This window comes from Procambarus clarkii, chromosome 24, assembly GCF_040958095.1.
Source record: "Procambarus clarkii isolate CNS0578487 chromosome 24, FALCON_Pclarkii_2.0, whole genome shotgun sequence".
In the NCBI taxonomy this organism is placed as follows: domain Eukaryota; kingdom Metazoa; phylum Arthropoda; class Malacostraca; order Decapoda; family Cambaridae; genus Procambarus; species Procambarus clarkii.
The window spans coordinates 4,504,174-4,519,747 of NC_091173.1; the positions used below are offsets into that span (position 1 = coordinate 4,504,174).

Below are 15,574 nucleotides of genomic sequence, written 5' to 3' on the forward strand. Positions count from 1 at the left end.
ATGTTTGTAAGTTCCCTGTTTATTGTCTCCCAGTCTATCCTTTTATTATTAAAATTGAATTTACTGAATAGCCCCTCTCGCTTTATCAACGTTTTAGGTCTATTCTGAGTATTGATGGTCGTTTGCACTTCAATGAGCTTGTGATCTGAGTATGTGGCATCTGATATCGTAATGTCTCTGATAATGTCTTCATTGTTCGTAAAGACCAGATCTAGTATATTTTAATTTCTCGTTGGCTCTGATATCTGCTGGTTGTGTGAAAATTTGTCACAGAATCTAAGTAGTTCTCTAATCTGTGGTTGGTTAGGTCCCGATAGATTTCCTGGTATAATATTATTGTTTGCTATTCTCCACCTGAGACTAGGCAAGTTGAAGTCACCTAGGAAGATAATATCAAGTATCGGGTTCTCCAAATTATCAAGGCTATTCTCTATTTTGTTTATCTGTTCTGTGAATTCCTCAGCCGTTGCATCTGGCGGTTTGTATATTAGAATAATCACTAAATTTATTTTCTCTATTTTTAATCCCAGTACTTCTACCACCTCATTTGTAACGTTTAGGAGCTCCGAGCATACAAGGTCTTCCCTAATATACAGACCCACTCCTCCATGTGACCTAATTTTCCTATCACATCTGTATAGGTTATATCCTGGAATCCAGATCTCACTGTCCAACAATTCCCCTGCATGGGTTTCTGTGAAAGCTCCAAATACTGCATTTGACTCCGTGAGGAGGCCATTTATGAACTGTACTTTGTTGTTTGTTCTTGTTTTCAGTCCTTGTATGTTGGCAAAGATGAATGAGGTTACTCTATTAGTGATAGTTTGACTGGGAGACTTTTTCGGCAAGCCTATTATGCGTGGACATATTGAGTTTGTTCTGACCAGTGCTGATTGTTGTAGGGCAGTTGCCTGTCGTAGTTGTAGTTCCCTTTCGGTGTGTAATTGTATCTGTAATTCTGGAATGCAAGTGGATCTGGCATCCAGTTCCATACATTCTCCATGCTCCTCCTTTTGAATTCTCTTTCGGTCTGGTATAAAAAATTTATTGAGTTTCCTCCAAATTCATTATCCTGCTTGCCACTCTTTATGTAGCGTTCTGTGCCTTTCACGTGAAAGTATGGGCAGCTGAGGTCATAGCATTTTCTGTCCTCCAGTGAGGTTTGGCACATGTCAGGATGGAAAAACCTACATATTGATCCAAATCGACACTCGCCTTTCCTAAGCATATTTAAACATTTTTTAGGATGTTGGTAACTGCATTCTAATCCTTTCTTATTACCAGCATATCTATGTCTGCATATGCCCTTTGCATAAAATTTGCATAAGTCTGTCCTTCTGTTCTGACTCGCTCTATCGGGAACCGTCGTGGTATCTGTACCTATCGAGCTGTCAGTGCTGTCTGTTACACTTTCTAGTTTACTGTCATCTACATCTGGGCCTACTGAGTCAGAGTTTACAACTTTCTGAGTTTCAGCCTCAGTTTCATCCTTGACTATAGCCTCCGCCCCTGGTATATTAGAATTGTTGTTGTTCCTTTCCCACTCTTGGATGGCTGGTAGGCTTTCAATGAATGATGTTTTCCGATCATGCGTCATGTTATCTAGAAGGTTTTTTAGGATATTCCAAGCTGGCAGGTCATTTTTATACACCCAGAGCAAGTGGCCAGCTCTCGGTGCCGTGGTGTTACTCACACCTGTACAAGCCGAATGAAATCTATTCTTACAGATATAACATTCAATTCCCATTGCCTTCGACTTTAAGGAGTTGTTACAGTGGCCACAAATTTGTTTATTTACTCCCATTATGCCTTGTTTTGTTGTATATATCTATTTATAATATTGTATGTATATCGTATATTTGTAATAATATATATGTTTATTTGTTTTACTGTATGGTCAGTACTTATCGCACGGTCGAGTCGAGGGTGAGGGTCCCAGAGGCTGTACAGTTGACACGTTGTTGTCCCAGGCCGCGGCTGAGGCCGTCAGTTGCCAGTTACTTGGGTTATAACACTGATATATTAATTCGCCTGTATTACAATAAGGGATTTTCTGCTTTATTTCCGACTTGCAATAGTATTCACTTTCTCTATTACTAATTTCTCGATCCACTTTCCCCTATTACACTTGTTGGAAACCAATTTACTAGTAAGCACCCACACACACGATGGGCACATGGGACGTGGGCCTATGGGGTGGGTTCTGGCATCACGAGGTGGACTCCACACAAAATTCACTTGTTATTTCCTTAAAGCACAAAAGTCGGATGTCAATCACTATAGTATATTGTTTAATAAGTTGAGACGCACTTTATGAGATAACTGACTGTGTTTAGTTCCTGTATCACTGAAATATCCCGAGATATATATTGTTTTTCACAGAGCTCGTGCTCACGTGTGCTTCCCCTCCCCACACGCTACGAGAACCACGTGAATGTGACTCACCCACATTCTCCTCCTACAATACTGTTTGTGCTTTTATTCACTATATACAGACGTTGTATATAAGTATTTACATGTTTTGTTCACCACAATTGTACAACTAAGTTGATATAGTTAGTTCAGGCACTAAGAGACGTCGCTACACACAGTCAGGTGGCGGCTGCTTCCCTCACACTTTCAAGGTCAGACGCACTAAAATTTCACCCCAACAATACTGTTTGTGGTGTTATTACCCTATATACAGACGTTATATGTAAGTATCTACATGTTTTGTTCACCATAACTGTTCAACTAAGCCGATATAATGCCCAAAGAGCATAGTGGCCACCCCTACCAACATGACAAATCATGCAGATGTTGCCACACCCATCACCAAAATGGCTTCTCCCCCCCACACTCCTTTTGCTGTTATTACACTGTATATACACGTTATATATAAGTATCTACATTCGTGTTCACCATAACGAACCATTAAGTTGGTATGCTGAGTGGCAGTGGCTCCCAGTGGCAGCCCGCCACTGGGTGCCACTCCCTCCCTCCCTCCCTCACCTCACCTCACCTGACTCGCCACCATTCTCCTCCCACCATACTGTTTTTGCTGTTATATACAGACATTATATATAAGTATCTGCATGTTTTGTTTACCATAGCGAACAACTAAGCTGGTATAGTGAGTCCAGATAGTAAAAGGTGGTCACACAGAGTCAGCAGACAATGCTACCTCCCTCCCCACCAAGATTACTCCTCCCACTACAGTGCTAATTATCACAACAATCCTGCTATTATTAGAATCATGGTCATTTTTATCACTGTCAGGGGGTCTTCTGTAATAATATCGTTAAATAACAGCACGAACATGTATATTATGGCATTTTTAGGCGATACTGTGGTCACAAGCTGAACAGCAGTGCTGTGAGCTCATGCTGCGTGCATCAGGTTTGTGGCTCACTCAATACTGAGGCCCTCACACCCGGGAATTTGGGCCATGATTTTTTTTTTAAATGTCCTCTGTTTATAAGAGCCCTGATGAAGGTGAGGTGAACCCTGTGTATCCGCGGGCCGTTTAAATCTTGCGTAGTACTTCAATACATCATATGATGGGATGCGCATTTTATAGCAAGTCACTGAACCCATCATATGATGTGTTGCGCAACTTAAGGGTTAATATCAACCAAACTTTTTTTACTAGTTGTATATAAGAAGGGCTGCAACTGTTCTATGTTTCAGTATTTCATCCTAAATAGAAAGGGAGGAATTTTTTTTTTCAACAAATTTTACACATTTTCAATAAAAGTCTACAACCATAAATTTCAAATGAAATAATTTCTATGACATTCATCTATTACATTAGCATATAATAAAGGATTTGTATAGAAAGGATTATCCAAAATATTTTTAGTTTTACTAATACAAGTAGTCAAAGTTCCTCAAAAATATATGCCAATATTTCATGTTTGCAAATATTTATAAAATCAATAAATGAGCTTAGGAATAAAGTGTTCTATAAGTTTATTAGAGATGTTAACTCTACATATAAGGTGCGAATTTCATGTAAATTGACAAAAAAATGAAATAGGATAGTTAATTTTATGTTATTTGACAATAAATGAGATCACAGATTCTCCCACCTGTGGTTGAAGTTGACTTCAACCAATTTCCTCCAAAATTTGCACCCTTACAGATAGGCTTACATTCTGTAAGGTGTATAAGTTTCATGCATATTGGTTGATAAAAAATATGAGAACAAAATTTGAGAAACATTTTTGGGCATAAAACTAAATATTAAAATACTTTATTAAATGCTATTGTGATAGCTTAGAGTCATAGACATGATTTCAGTTGACACTTTTGTTTGATGCTAATTTTTGACCATTTTGGAATTTTTTTTACACAATTCAATATTTTTTTTCACCCTTCCTATTTATGCTACGATGCTAAGACTAAGGCCAGATGAACCAAATTTTATATACAATTAGTTAAAAAAACAACAACGTTGAATGTAATGTAACGCCATTTTCTTGGTGAGTCCCAGAGGCTCCCCGGAGCTACCGGAGGGAAGGAAAGGAAAGGACTGGAGGGAAGCCACACCAGCAAGCGACAGGCGATCCACCAATACGGGAAGGAGCAAAAACCATCCCGAACCTTCGGGAACACAGAAGCAAGCACAAACGACGAAGGCTCCAAAAAACCAGCGTTGAATGTAATGAAACGCCATTTTTTGGGTGAGCCCTGGAGGCTCCCTGGAGCTTATCGGGCTAATGTATGTTATGTTAGACCGGGACATTAGCTATGGAGTTCAGACCTACCAGGGACCAGCGCCAGAACCTGGCCCCTTCAGAGAGGTTTCAGGGAGCAATGGCCCTGGAAAACCCCATATGGTTGGGGGTTTTCCTTATCTGCCATCGACCGGGGTTAGGCACCCAGAAAGGTAGGCGTAACAAAACAAACCCCACATGGTAAAAAACTACAACAAAAAACCGAACAGAGAGGTAGAAAACTCCCTACAATCCCAAGGAAAACAATCAAACAATCAATTTACTGCCGCGCTGGTCGTCCGCACAGCCCTCCCCTCCCCGGGAGGGGGAGGGGGGGGGCCCCGGACCTCACCACGCCGGCTGCCGTCAGTTCGGAAACTAGGCTTCAACCAACGTGAAAAATCCCGCCGACCGGATGGGAGGGAGGGTATCCAGGGAGCCTCCGGGGCTCACCCAGAAAATGGCGTTTCATTACATTCAACGCTGGTTTTCTGTGGGGAGCCCCCTACGGCTCCCTGGAGCTACATACCCAAAGAGAAGGAAAAAAGGGGACTTACCCGGGAGGCGGCGGCCACAAACTCCTCAACCCGAAGTCGAGACAACTGGCTGCAACCTGCGACCCAAAGCAACACAAGAACGACGAGGAGCAGGGACGTTCACCAAATAACGGGCGGCCAGGACCCTGTTCGACTTCCAAAATCCACGCGCCCGAATATGAGCCCAAGACATATTACCAAACACGGCAGCCAAAGCCGCAAACTTCCTAACGTCATGGGCGCGAGGATAGACCGCAGGCTGGCTAGATTTAATAACCCTGCGGACAACCTGGGAGACCCGAGCCCTGGAACAGGGAACGAGGGAAACCGGATCAACCCAAAGCGCATCCCCAGCCACTCCGGCTGAAGCGCGCAGGTAACGGCAAAGTGCAGCAACAGGACACAACACATGATGCACCCCCGGCCGAACCAACCAAGCATCAATGACCCACGGACCCCTCCGGAAAGCAGCCGTCTCGTTCTTCGCCAGAAAAGATGGAGAAGGCTGCAAACGGACAAACCTAGCCCCGGGACCAAAAGAGCAGAAACCCCTGCGCCGGAGGAGAGCATGAAGCTCCCCTACCCGGCCCCCAGAGGCCAGTGCCAACAAAAACAAAGCCTTGGAAAAACAATCAGGAACCGAAGGGGCCACCACAAACCGAGGAGAGGAAAAGATAAGAGAGCACCCTGTCCAAGGACCAGGACGGCTCAGGCGGCGCATGAGCAGGCCGGAGGTGAAACATAGCACGGGACAGCTTACGAAACGGGGCGGACGTGACGTCCACCTCGAAAGCTAGCTTGAGCGGCTCCGCCAGCGCCGCACGATACGAGGCGACAGTATTAAGCATCAAATGACGGTCCTGAAAAAGCCAAGTAAGAAAGGACAAGACAACCCAATCCGAAAGAAAAGACAACCTACGAAGATCCAGAAAATGGCGAAAGGAACGCCAGGAAACTTCATACTGTCGCCTAGACGAAGCTCTCAGGTGGGACACCATCAAAGAAGCCACCTGATCACCATAGAAATGGTGATACACCCGCGTCAAAAAGACCAGACGCGAAGAGCAGAGGAGAAGGTCGAACCAGCCCCGTACCGGATCGGGCCGACCTGCTGAAAGAGGCGGAGCCGCGGGAAACGTCCCGGGTTCGGGCACCAAGCCAAAAGCACCGGAAACCAAGGCTGGGCCGGCCACCAAGGGGCCACGAGGACTACTCTCCCCGGGAACATCTCTAACTGAACCAGAACCCGAAGCAACAGCTGGACCGGAGGAAAGAGGTACAGGTAACCCCACCTCGACCAGTCCTGCCGAAAGGCATCCACCGCGAACGCCTCGCAGTCGGGGAAGGGCGTCACATATATAGGGAGACGCCGGAACCACGCCGACGCGAAGAGGTCCACATCTGGGAGACCGTACGTCTGGCAGATCCAACGAAACGAGTCGTCGTCGACCGTCCATTCCGTGGACAGGGGAAGGAAGCGAGACAGACCGTCCGCCAGAACGTTTGACACTCCCCGGACGTGAACCGCACGGAGAGCCAAACCCCGAGAATCCAGCAGACGAACCACTCGAAGGGACCAACCCCAAAGAGCCAAGGACCGAAGAGAACCCCCGCGGTTCAGGCAATGAACCACCGGAGAACAGTCCGAATGGAGGCGAATGGTCGATCCCCGAGCGACCCGAATCCTCCGAAGCGCGAACCAGACAGCCGTGAACTCCCGAACTGTGCTGTGAGCCCGATGGAAGGACGGACCCCACCGTCCCTGGCCTGCCTGGTGAGCACTGGTCACAAAGCCCCAGCCGAGAGACGACGCGTCCGTGAACACATCGAGCGAGGGCTCGGGAAGGCGCCAAGGCACCGAACCCCGAAAAACCCGAAGAGGAAGTCGGTGACGCAGCAACCGACATAAGACCCCCGGAGGGCGAACCCAACAATCGCGAGAGAGGCGGAAAGGACGTCCCCGAAGGAACCAAAACAGACGCCGAAGCCAAACCCGACCCGGCGGGTAGACTAGCATGGCGAAGTTCAGACTCCCGCACAACCGCTCGAGCAACCGCCGAGTGACCCGGGACCCCCTCAGAAACAGCAAACGGCGGTCCCGCAGCCGCCGCAACACCACCGGAGGGAGAGACAAGGATGCGGTCCGAGAATCCCAAACAAGACTCAGCCAGGTCCGAACCTGGGACGGAACCAGATGGGACTTCCTCCAGTTCACCAGGAACCCGAACCTGGCGAGCTGGGAAAGAACCATATCCCTGGCGAACAGACAAGCAGACCGACTGGGAGCCCACACCAGCCAGTCGTCGAGGTAGGCCAAAACCCGAATCCCTAGAAGACACAGACGGGTCACCACAACTCGGGTCAGACGCGTGAAAACGCGAGGTGCCAGATTCAGGCCAAAAGGTAGGCATCGAAAACGGTAAGCGTGACGCCCTACCACGAAGCCTAACCAGTCCCTGAACCCCGGATGAATAGGAACGTGCCAATACGCATCCTTGAGGTCCAGGGACACCATCCAGGCACCCGGCTCCAACAGAAGCCGGACCTGAGACAGAGTAGTCATCCGAAAGGAGGGGCAAGGAATCCAGGGGTTCAGACGGGACAAGTCCAGAATGAACCTCAGATACGCACAGTCCCGTTTCGGCACTGGAAACAGGCGGGAAACCCACCTGAGAGACGTAGTCGTTTCGACCACGCCCAAGCGCACCCACTCCAAGATGACTTGACGTAGCGCAGGAGAAGAGACCTGCCCTGTTAGCCCCGAACCCCCCAAAGGAGGACGAGTCGCCCAACGCCACCGCAGGCCGGATGACACGACCGAAAAGGCCCACAAATCGTGGGACCAAGCGTGAGCAAACAGAGCGAGCCTCCCCCCCATCGCCCCGTCAACGGGGCAAACCGCGAAAGGGCCGACGCCCCTTACGAGAACCCAACCGTCGAACAGGGCGATCACTGCGCCGACCAGACGACGCTGGCCCCGAAGGGAACAACGGCTCAGAAACTGGCACCAATGGCCCACCTCGACCAGCGGAACCCGAAACCCTGGCACGACCCCTCCGAAACTGCCGAGAACGACCGCTCCGGAGAATCAACAAGTCCGCCATAGGATGACAACTAGCCGAAGCCGCATGCAGAAACTGGGACACTGCAGACTCTGCAAACAACAACGGACAAAAAGGAGATGAAAACCTAAGAGCCAGGGCCCAAGCGGATTCCAAAGAGAGGGCGAACACAGCCTGACGGCACGCGAGGCGAGAAGCAAAAAACAGAGACACCGCTTCCGCCGAAGAAAGCGCCCCGGACGAAGGCCCTTCACTCAACGCTCCCACATCCTCCTCGAGCCAAGCAGAAGAGAGCTCGAGAAGGGAAAAGAAACGCAAGACCGAAGCCAAATGTCCACGGGAGCGCAACTCCTCCGCAACCAAGGAAGCCGAAAGCTGAGGAACCTGCACGTGAAGCTGGAAAAGGCCAACATCCCGAGAAAGCACAGGAGCGAATAAGCACGCATTAAGGTGCTCAAACTCGCCCCCCAGGTAAACCTGCATAAAAGTAGCAGTCTCCCGCCAATCAAGCGTGCGGGTCCGACAGAACCCATGCCACGCCCCCAACGAAAAGAAAGGGCAGTCTGCTAGCCAGGAAGACCCCGGAACCTCCAAACGCACCCAAAAAAGGGAAGAAGAACCGAACTCAAACGAGGACGGATCCACTGGGGAGGCATAACCCGGGTCTCGCAAGAGGTATGCAGCAAGAGCTTCCCGTGCCACCTTCGCGGAGAGACGGGAAGTAGCAAACCCCTGTAAAGACGGAGCCGAGGTACCCAAAGGCGCCCGTAACCGAACCCGGGGAGGAGCCGAACCCAAATCATACTCATACAGGGAGGGAGGGTAAGAAAACCCCTCCCCCTGCAACAATAAACCCCGTGGGGAAGGCAAAAGCACCCAAGCGGGATCACAGGGGGCCCAAGGCCCCCAGGCCGACTCCTCCCCAGCCCCAGGATCCCCTACGTCGGGACCCGGGGCAGAGCCGTCCTCCAAACCCTCTACCCCTGAAGAAAAGGCAGAGTCCAAGGGAAAGGCAGACAAGAAGGGGGCCTGCTGGTGGGACCCAGAAGCCTCGGCAGGAGGAACCGGATCAAATGCCTCCGTCCCCGACCCGGATGGGGCAGCCCCCGAAGCAGCCCGAGTCTCTCTACCAACTAAATCCTGTGCCAAGGCCGAAAACCGCATACGTTTCGGAGCCGGACACAGGGGGGGAGGTGCAGGAAGAACCACAGGGAAAGGACCAGAGGGCGTAGGAATCAAAGCCATAGCAACCAACGCCCCCAGGTCAGGGTCCCTAAAGCCAAAACGGGGCAGCCTCGGGGCATCCAGGCGGGAAACCGACCTAGCGCGTTGCAATAACCTAAATCTAACATGCAACGCTGATGCTGCCTGTACTCTAATAGGAACATCCTCAGAGTAAAACCTGAGCACAAGCAGAGAACAGGACTCGCAAGACTCCGGGTCAAAGGTGTCATTGACCCAACAGGCAGCATGACGGAGGCAAAAGAGGTGACTGTCACCCTGAGACAAGGGCACACTGCAACCTTCAAACTCGCACAAGGCAGGCTGGAACTCGGGAGACGCATCCATGGGTCCCCGAGCCCCGACAGGGGTTTCCAGGGCCCGTAGGGTAGCAACTACGGGAAGCCCGGGCAAGGTGTTGCTAACTGGTTAAAAAACCCAAACAAAACACAGGTAAATGATAATACTGAAAACCCCTGGGACGTGTACAAGCACGGGGGCCTAGCAGAGGGCCACCAAAACAATACCAGGGGAACTATGGGCCCACGAGGCAGCACCTCCACCAGGCAACGAAAAACAAAACAAAAGAAAAACCCCGCAAAAGTACACCGTCCCCAGAGCAACAGAAACCGGTCGCCGCTTAGGTGGCAGGCCGCGCAACACCTTGACGCCCTAACCAGCACAACACCACTCCCTACCCAAGGCCAAACAAGGGCCCCAAGCCCCAGCTGGCCCCAAGGGCGAGGCAAATGCCGAGCAGCAAAAACCTCTACGGGAGCGGTTCCCGAACGCCCCAGAGAAGATAACCCTGACACGCAAGGGCAGTACTCACAGGGCGCCTAGGGAAGGAAGCCCTAGGCGCATGCAGCCCCGGCACTGATGAAGTACTCCTGGCCACTGCACACCACAACAGCAGCAGAGAACGCCACACGAGGCAAACACCGCCAAGGAATTTGAGGCCAGAGAAGCGTCTATCCCGGTTGACACTAGCTTGCGAACTGACGGCAGCCGGCGTGGTGAGGTCCGGGGCCCCCCCTCCCCTCCCCCTCCCGGGGAGGGGAGGGCTGCGCGGACGACCGGCGTGGCAGTAAATTGATTGTTTGATTGTTTTCCTTGGGATTGTAGGGAGTTTTCTACCTCTCTGTTCAGTTTTTTGTTGTAGTTTTTTACCATGTGGGGTTTGTTTTATTACGCCTACCTTTCTGGGTGCCTAACCCCGGTCGATGACAGATAAGGAAAACCCCCAACCATATGGGGTTTTCCAGGGCCATTGCTCCCTGAAACCTCTCTGAAGGGGCCAGGTTCTGGCGCTGGTCCCTGGTAGGTCTGAACTCCATAGCTAATGTCCCGGTCTAACATAACATACATTAGCCCGATAAGCTCCAGGGAGCCGTAGGGGCTCCCCACAGAAAACCTAGTCACACCCGAGACCTAAAGTCATGCAGAACCCCAAGAAGAGGGTAGCATGATGGGGAAGTCCCGTCCCAAGTTAAAAGGGGTGAACAACAGAGAAGAGCACCCGCCGACAGGACGGAACCAACGGGTGTAAGGGACAAGGAACCGAGCCCGGGGAAGGGCCGACGCCCAACAACTCGTGTGAAGTGATGAAGGAAAAATCCACTCCGCGCAACCTCAAGCCCCGCCAAGAGGGTAGAAAAAACACCGGCGGGTTCCAATGGGGTCAGAGGCCCCCCCCCCACAAGTCAGCCCTTCCCCAGCCCCAGGAACCCACATGGCAGGCCCCAGGGCCGAGCCATCCCCCCAAAGCCCCAGCCTCAAGATAAACCGGGGCAACCATGAAAAACACATAGGAAGGGAGCCCACTGGCAGACTCATACAACACGGTGCCTTTAACATCAGCCGAAGAACTGATGGGTGGATAGCCGGCATGAGAGGTCTGGGGCTCCCCCTTCCCCCTCCCGGGGAGGGGGGAGCTGCGCAGACAAAGGCGCGGTGACGTGTGATGTCATACTTGTTTGCTTGTTTTCTGTTGGGGAGTTCTATCCACTAGTTCAGCTTTTAGTAGCAATTTTTACCAGAATAGGGGTTTGTTTTGGGATGCTTACCTTTCTGGATGTTTGACCCGGTCGATGGCAGACAGAATGCTTCCAACCACATGGGGGTTTCAATAGGCCATTGCTCCCCTTGCCTCTCTGAGGGGGCCAGGTTCTGGCCGTAGTCCCCGGTAGGCCCTAGAACTCCATACACATGACTGATGCCAAAGTCTGACATTAGCATAACAGCCTGGTATAGCTCCGGGGAGCCAACGGGGCTCCCCCCAGAAAAGCAGCGTGACGGAGGCAAAACAGATGATCACCACCCTGAGACAAAGGCAATGAACAACCTTCAAACCTACACAAAGCGAGAGGGGACTCGGAAGATATATCCATAGCCGAGCCCCCAAGAGGTTTACTAGAACCCGCAGGGGGATGTGTTCCCATGGCAAGCCCAGGCAAAGGTGCTGCAAAGTCAGTTGATTCCCTGTCAATTACGAGGCAAACTGACCCCCTGTGTATGGTGCAACCTAAGGGGCCCCTAGAGGACGAATACCAAATGCCACCTAGGCAAACCTAACTGGAAGCCATGCAGACCTCCACCAGGCAGAAAAGATCATGAAAACAAATGAAAACAGAAACCCTGAAAGCACACCACAACAACAGGGTGTCAAAGAGAGACACGGCTGCTGCTAGGTATGCGAGCTGCGCTAGCACAGTGCGCCCTGACCCAGCAACAAACACTCCACATCCAGGGTCAAACAAAATCACCAAGACCCCCGCTGACCCCAAGGGCGAGGTCAATGTCAAGCGCAGAAATCCCTACGGGAGTGAGAACCCGAAAGCACTAGGGAAGAGAATCCTGAGACCCTTGGGAAGTACTGTACTTACAGGTTGCCTAGGGAAGATAACCGTAAGTGCACGCATCCTAAGTACAGCTTTCTCCTGGCCACCGCACCACCCACACAGTAGTCACAACTGCATGGGCAAAATCCTGACATGAGAATAAGATGAGAGGAGACGTCAGCCCCAGCCGGCATCAGTTGCCGAACTGAAGGTTGAGCAACTGGCTCGGGTGAGCAGGGCTCCAGAGGGGGGAGTCCCCTCCTTGTCCCCTCCCCCTCCCGGAGGGACAAAGTGGCATGTCGGTTTGATGAAGTTTTGTTGCATTTTTTTTGTTGGGGAAGGGGAAGGGGGGGGTTCTTGGATTCTATTTGGTCTTGGGTTGCAATTTCCTACCAGTTGGGGTTTATTTTGGAATGCCTACCTTTCTGGGTGCCTTACCCAGTCAATGGCAGACATGAATATACTCTCAATGAATGGAGTTTTCATAGGTCATTGCTCCCTGCGTCTCTCTGAGGGAGCCAGGTTCTGGCTCGTGGTTGCCGGTAGGTAAAAACTCCATGTGACTGATGGCTCAAAATAATATAGCATATATCAGTCCCATAGCTTCAGGGAGCCTCCGTGACTCCCCATACAAAATACATGCAATGCACAACTAGTTAAATTATGCTTAAATATAGCAAAAGTGGTAATGTTCAGAAATTAATATAAATAATACTTACAATTACTTGTTTCTCCAGCAGTTTTAATGGATGAATGCGTTCCTGTGTCTCCTCTTCCTTCCTCGGTTCTTCTCTCTTTATGTCTTCCTTCTTTATTTCATCCTTCTTTATTTCATCCTTCTTGACTTCATCCTTCTTGACTTCATCCTTCTTGACTTCGTCTTTCTTGGCTTTGTCCTTCTTGGCTTCATCCTTATTGGCTTCGTCGTTCTTAGCTTCGTCCTTCTTGGCTTCGTCCTTCTTGGCTTCGTCCTTCTTGGCTTCGTCCTTCTCGGCTTCGTCTTTCTTGGCTTTGTCCTTCTTGGCTTCATCCTTATTGGCTTCGTCCTTCTTAGCTTCGTCCTTCTTAACTTCGTCCTTCTTAGCTTCGCCCTTCTTGGCTTTGTCCCTCTTGGCTTTATCCTTTTTGGCTTCATCCATCTTGGCTTCGTCCATCTTCACTTCGTCCATTTTCGCATCATCCATCTTCACTTCTTCCTTCTTCACTTCATCTTTCACTTCATCCTTCTTCACTTCATCCACCTTTACTTCATCCACCTTTATTTCATCCATCTTTACTTCATCCATCTTTACTTCATCCATCTTCACTTCATCTATCCTAACTTCATCCATCTTTTCTTCATCTTCCCTTACTTCATCTATCTTCACTTCATCCATCTTCACTTCATCCTTCTCTTCAGTAGTGTGAACGTCCTCTTGCTTACCTTCTACATCATTCTCTTTGTCTGGAAGCTCTTCCTTCTCCTGTCTGTGTTCCTCCACTGGCTCTTCCTTCACGACTTTTTCCTTTTCCCTTTCCTTTTCTTTTTCCTTTTCCCTTTCCTCTTTTTTAAGAGTATCCTTCTTGTCCTGGGAGTACTTTGAGAACTGCATCTCATATCCTCCAGGCTTCCATCCAAGATAATTAGCCAACTCTGAAGCAGAAACAATCATTGTCCGGGACATTGAGGAATCATCATTCATGATGAGAAGCTCACAAAATTCCAATGCTCCCTGAAGTGACATTAGGTGCTCATGTGATTCTTTTCTAAATGTTGAAGTCAGCCTCTTGAAAAGACTAATGAGACAAGCCTTTTTTTTCTCCATTACACTGAAAGATAAAATTAAATAATGAAAAGTATACAATTTAGCTAATACACAACTAGTTAAATTATTCTTAAATATGACAAAAGTGGTGATGTTCAAGAATATATAGAGAAGTACTACTGTATATATAGAGAAGTACCACTCTGGTGCATCGAAATCTAATATATTTTTCACTCTTTTGGGAAATACAGTATACACAAGTGTTACAGCAATTTAAAAACATTTATTCGATGAGAACATCACATTTATGTGAGAAATATAACTAAAATCATTGAGACTGCTTTCAGGAGTATTGAGCATAAATTGTCAAATTCTCCTGTACTTATTAATCTCAATTTCACAGGTAACCACTCTTTAACCCTTAAACTGTGCATGGCGTATATATACGCCATGAGTAACATGTCCCACGGTGCACATGGCGTATATATATACACCATAGGGTGCCAGGCACAATTCAAATGGCCCGTGGCTACACAGGGTTCACATCGGTTTCCTCAGGGCTCTTGTAAATAGATGCCATGTTTAAAAAAAATCATGGGCAATATTCTCGGGTGTGAGAGCCACAGTACTGTTGGAGCAACCAAGGCTGGCGCACGCAGCATGAGTTAACAGCATTGCTGTTCAGCTTGTGACCACAGCATAGCTTAAAAATGTCAAAATAAATATGTAACTGCTATTATTTAGCGATGACAATATTACAAGTGACTCCTGACTGTGATAAAAATGACCAGGATTGTGATAATAGCAGGATTGTTGTGATAATTAGCACTGTGTGGGAGTAGTAATGCTGTGGGAGGGAGGGAGATAGGGTCGTTTACTAACTGTGTGGCCACCTGTTATTGTCTGCATTCACCATACCAGCTCAGTGGTTCTCTATGGTGAACACAAATGTAGATACTTATATATAATGTGTGTATTAGTGTAATAACAGCAAAAGGTTTATGCTGGGAGGAGCCATTTGGGTGATGGAGATGGCGTCATCTGCTTGACTTGTCTGGCTGTGTGGAGGGTGGCCACTATGCACCCTACAAGCTCAGGTGTACAGTTATGGTGCATACAACATGTGGATACTTATATATAATGTGTGTATATAATGTAATAACACCACAAACAGTATTGTTGGGGGAGAAATTTAGTGCGCCTGACCTTGAATGAGTGAGGGAGGCAGCCGTCAACTGACTGAGTGTAGCGATGTCTCTTAGTTCCTGAACTAATTATATCAGCTTAGTTGTACAGTTGTGGTGAACAAAACATGTAGATTCTCCATATATAATGTGTGTATATAGTGTAATAACTGCAAAACTATTTGTTTATTGTTTTATGAACGTAATAATTGAACCACTAATATGAACACCATACTTTTGAGTATAACAAAGATTCACACATTTTATTATATAAATCTATCACACTACA

At 48.8% G+C, this 15,574-nt stretch overlaps 1 protein-coding gene across 4 annotated transcripts in view; it reads right to left on the bottom strand.

The window, feature by feature from the left end:
• The window catches only part of vir (VIR_N domain-containing protein), a 274,658-nt gene that overhangs the window by 50,099 nt on the left and 208,985 nt on the right, over positions 1-15,574 (bottom strand). For all 4 annotated transcript variants that reach the window (XM_069330494.1, XM_069330493.1, XM_069330492.1 and 1 more), the window contains one exon: positions 13,076-14,165. In XM_069330494.1, coding sequence (XP_069186595.1) covers positions 13,076-14,165 — 1,090 coding nt within the window. The remainder of the gene's footprint in view (positions 1-13,075; positions 14,166-15,574) is intronic.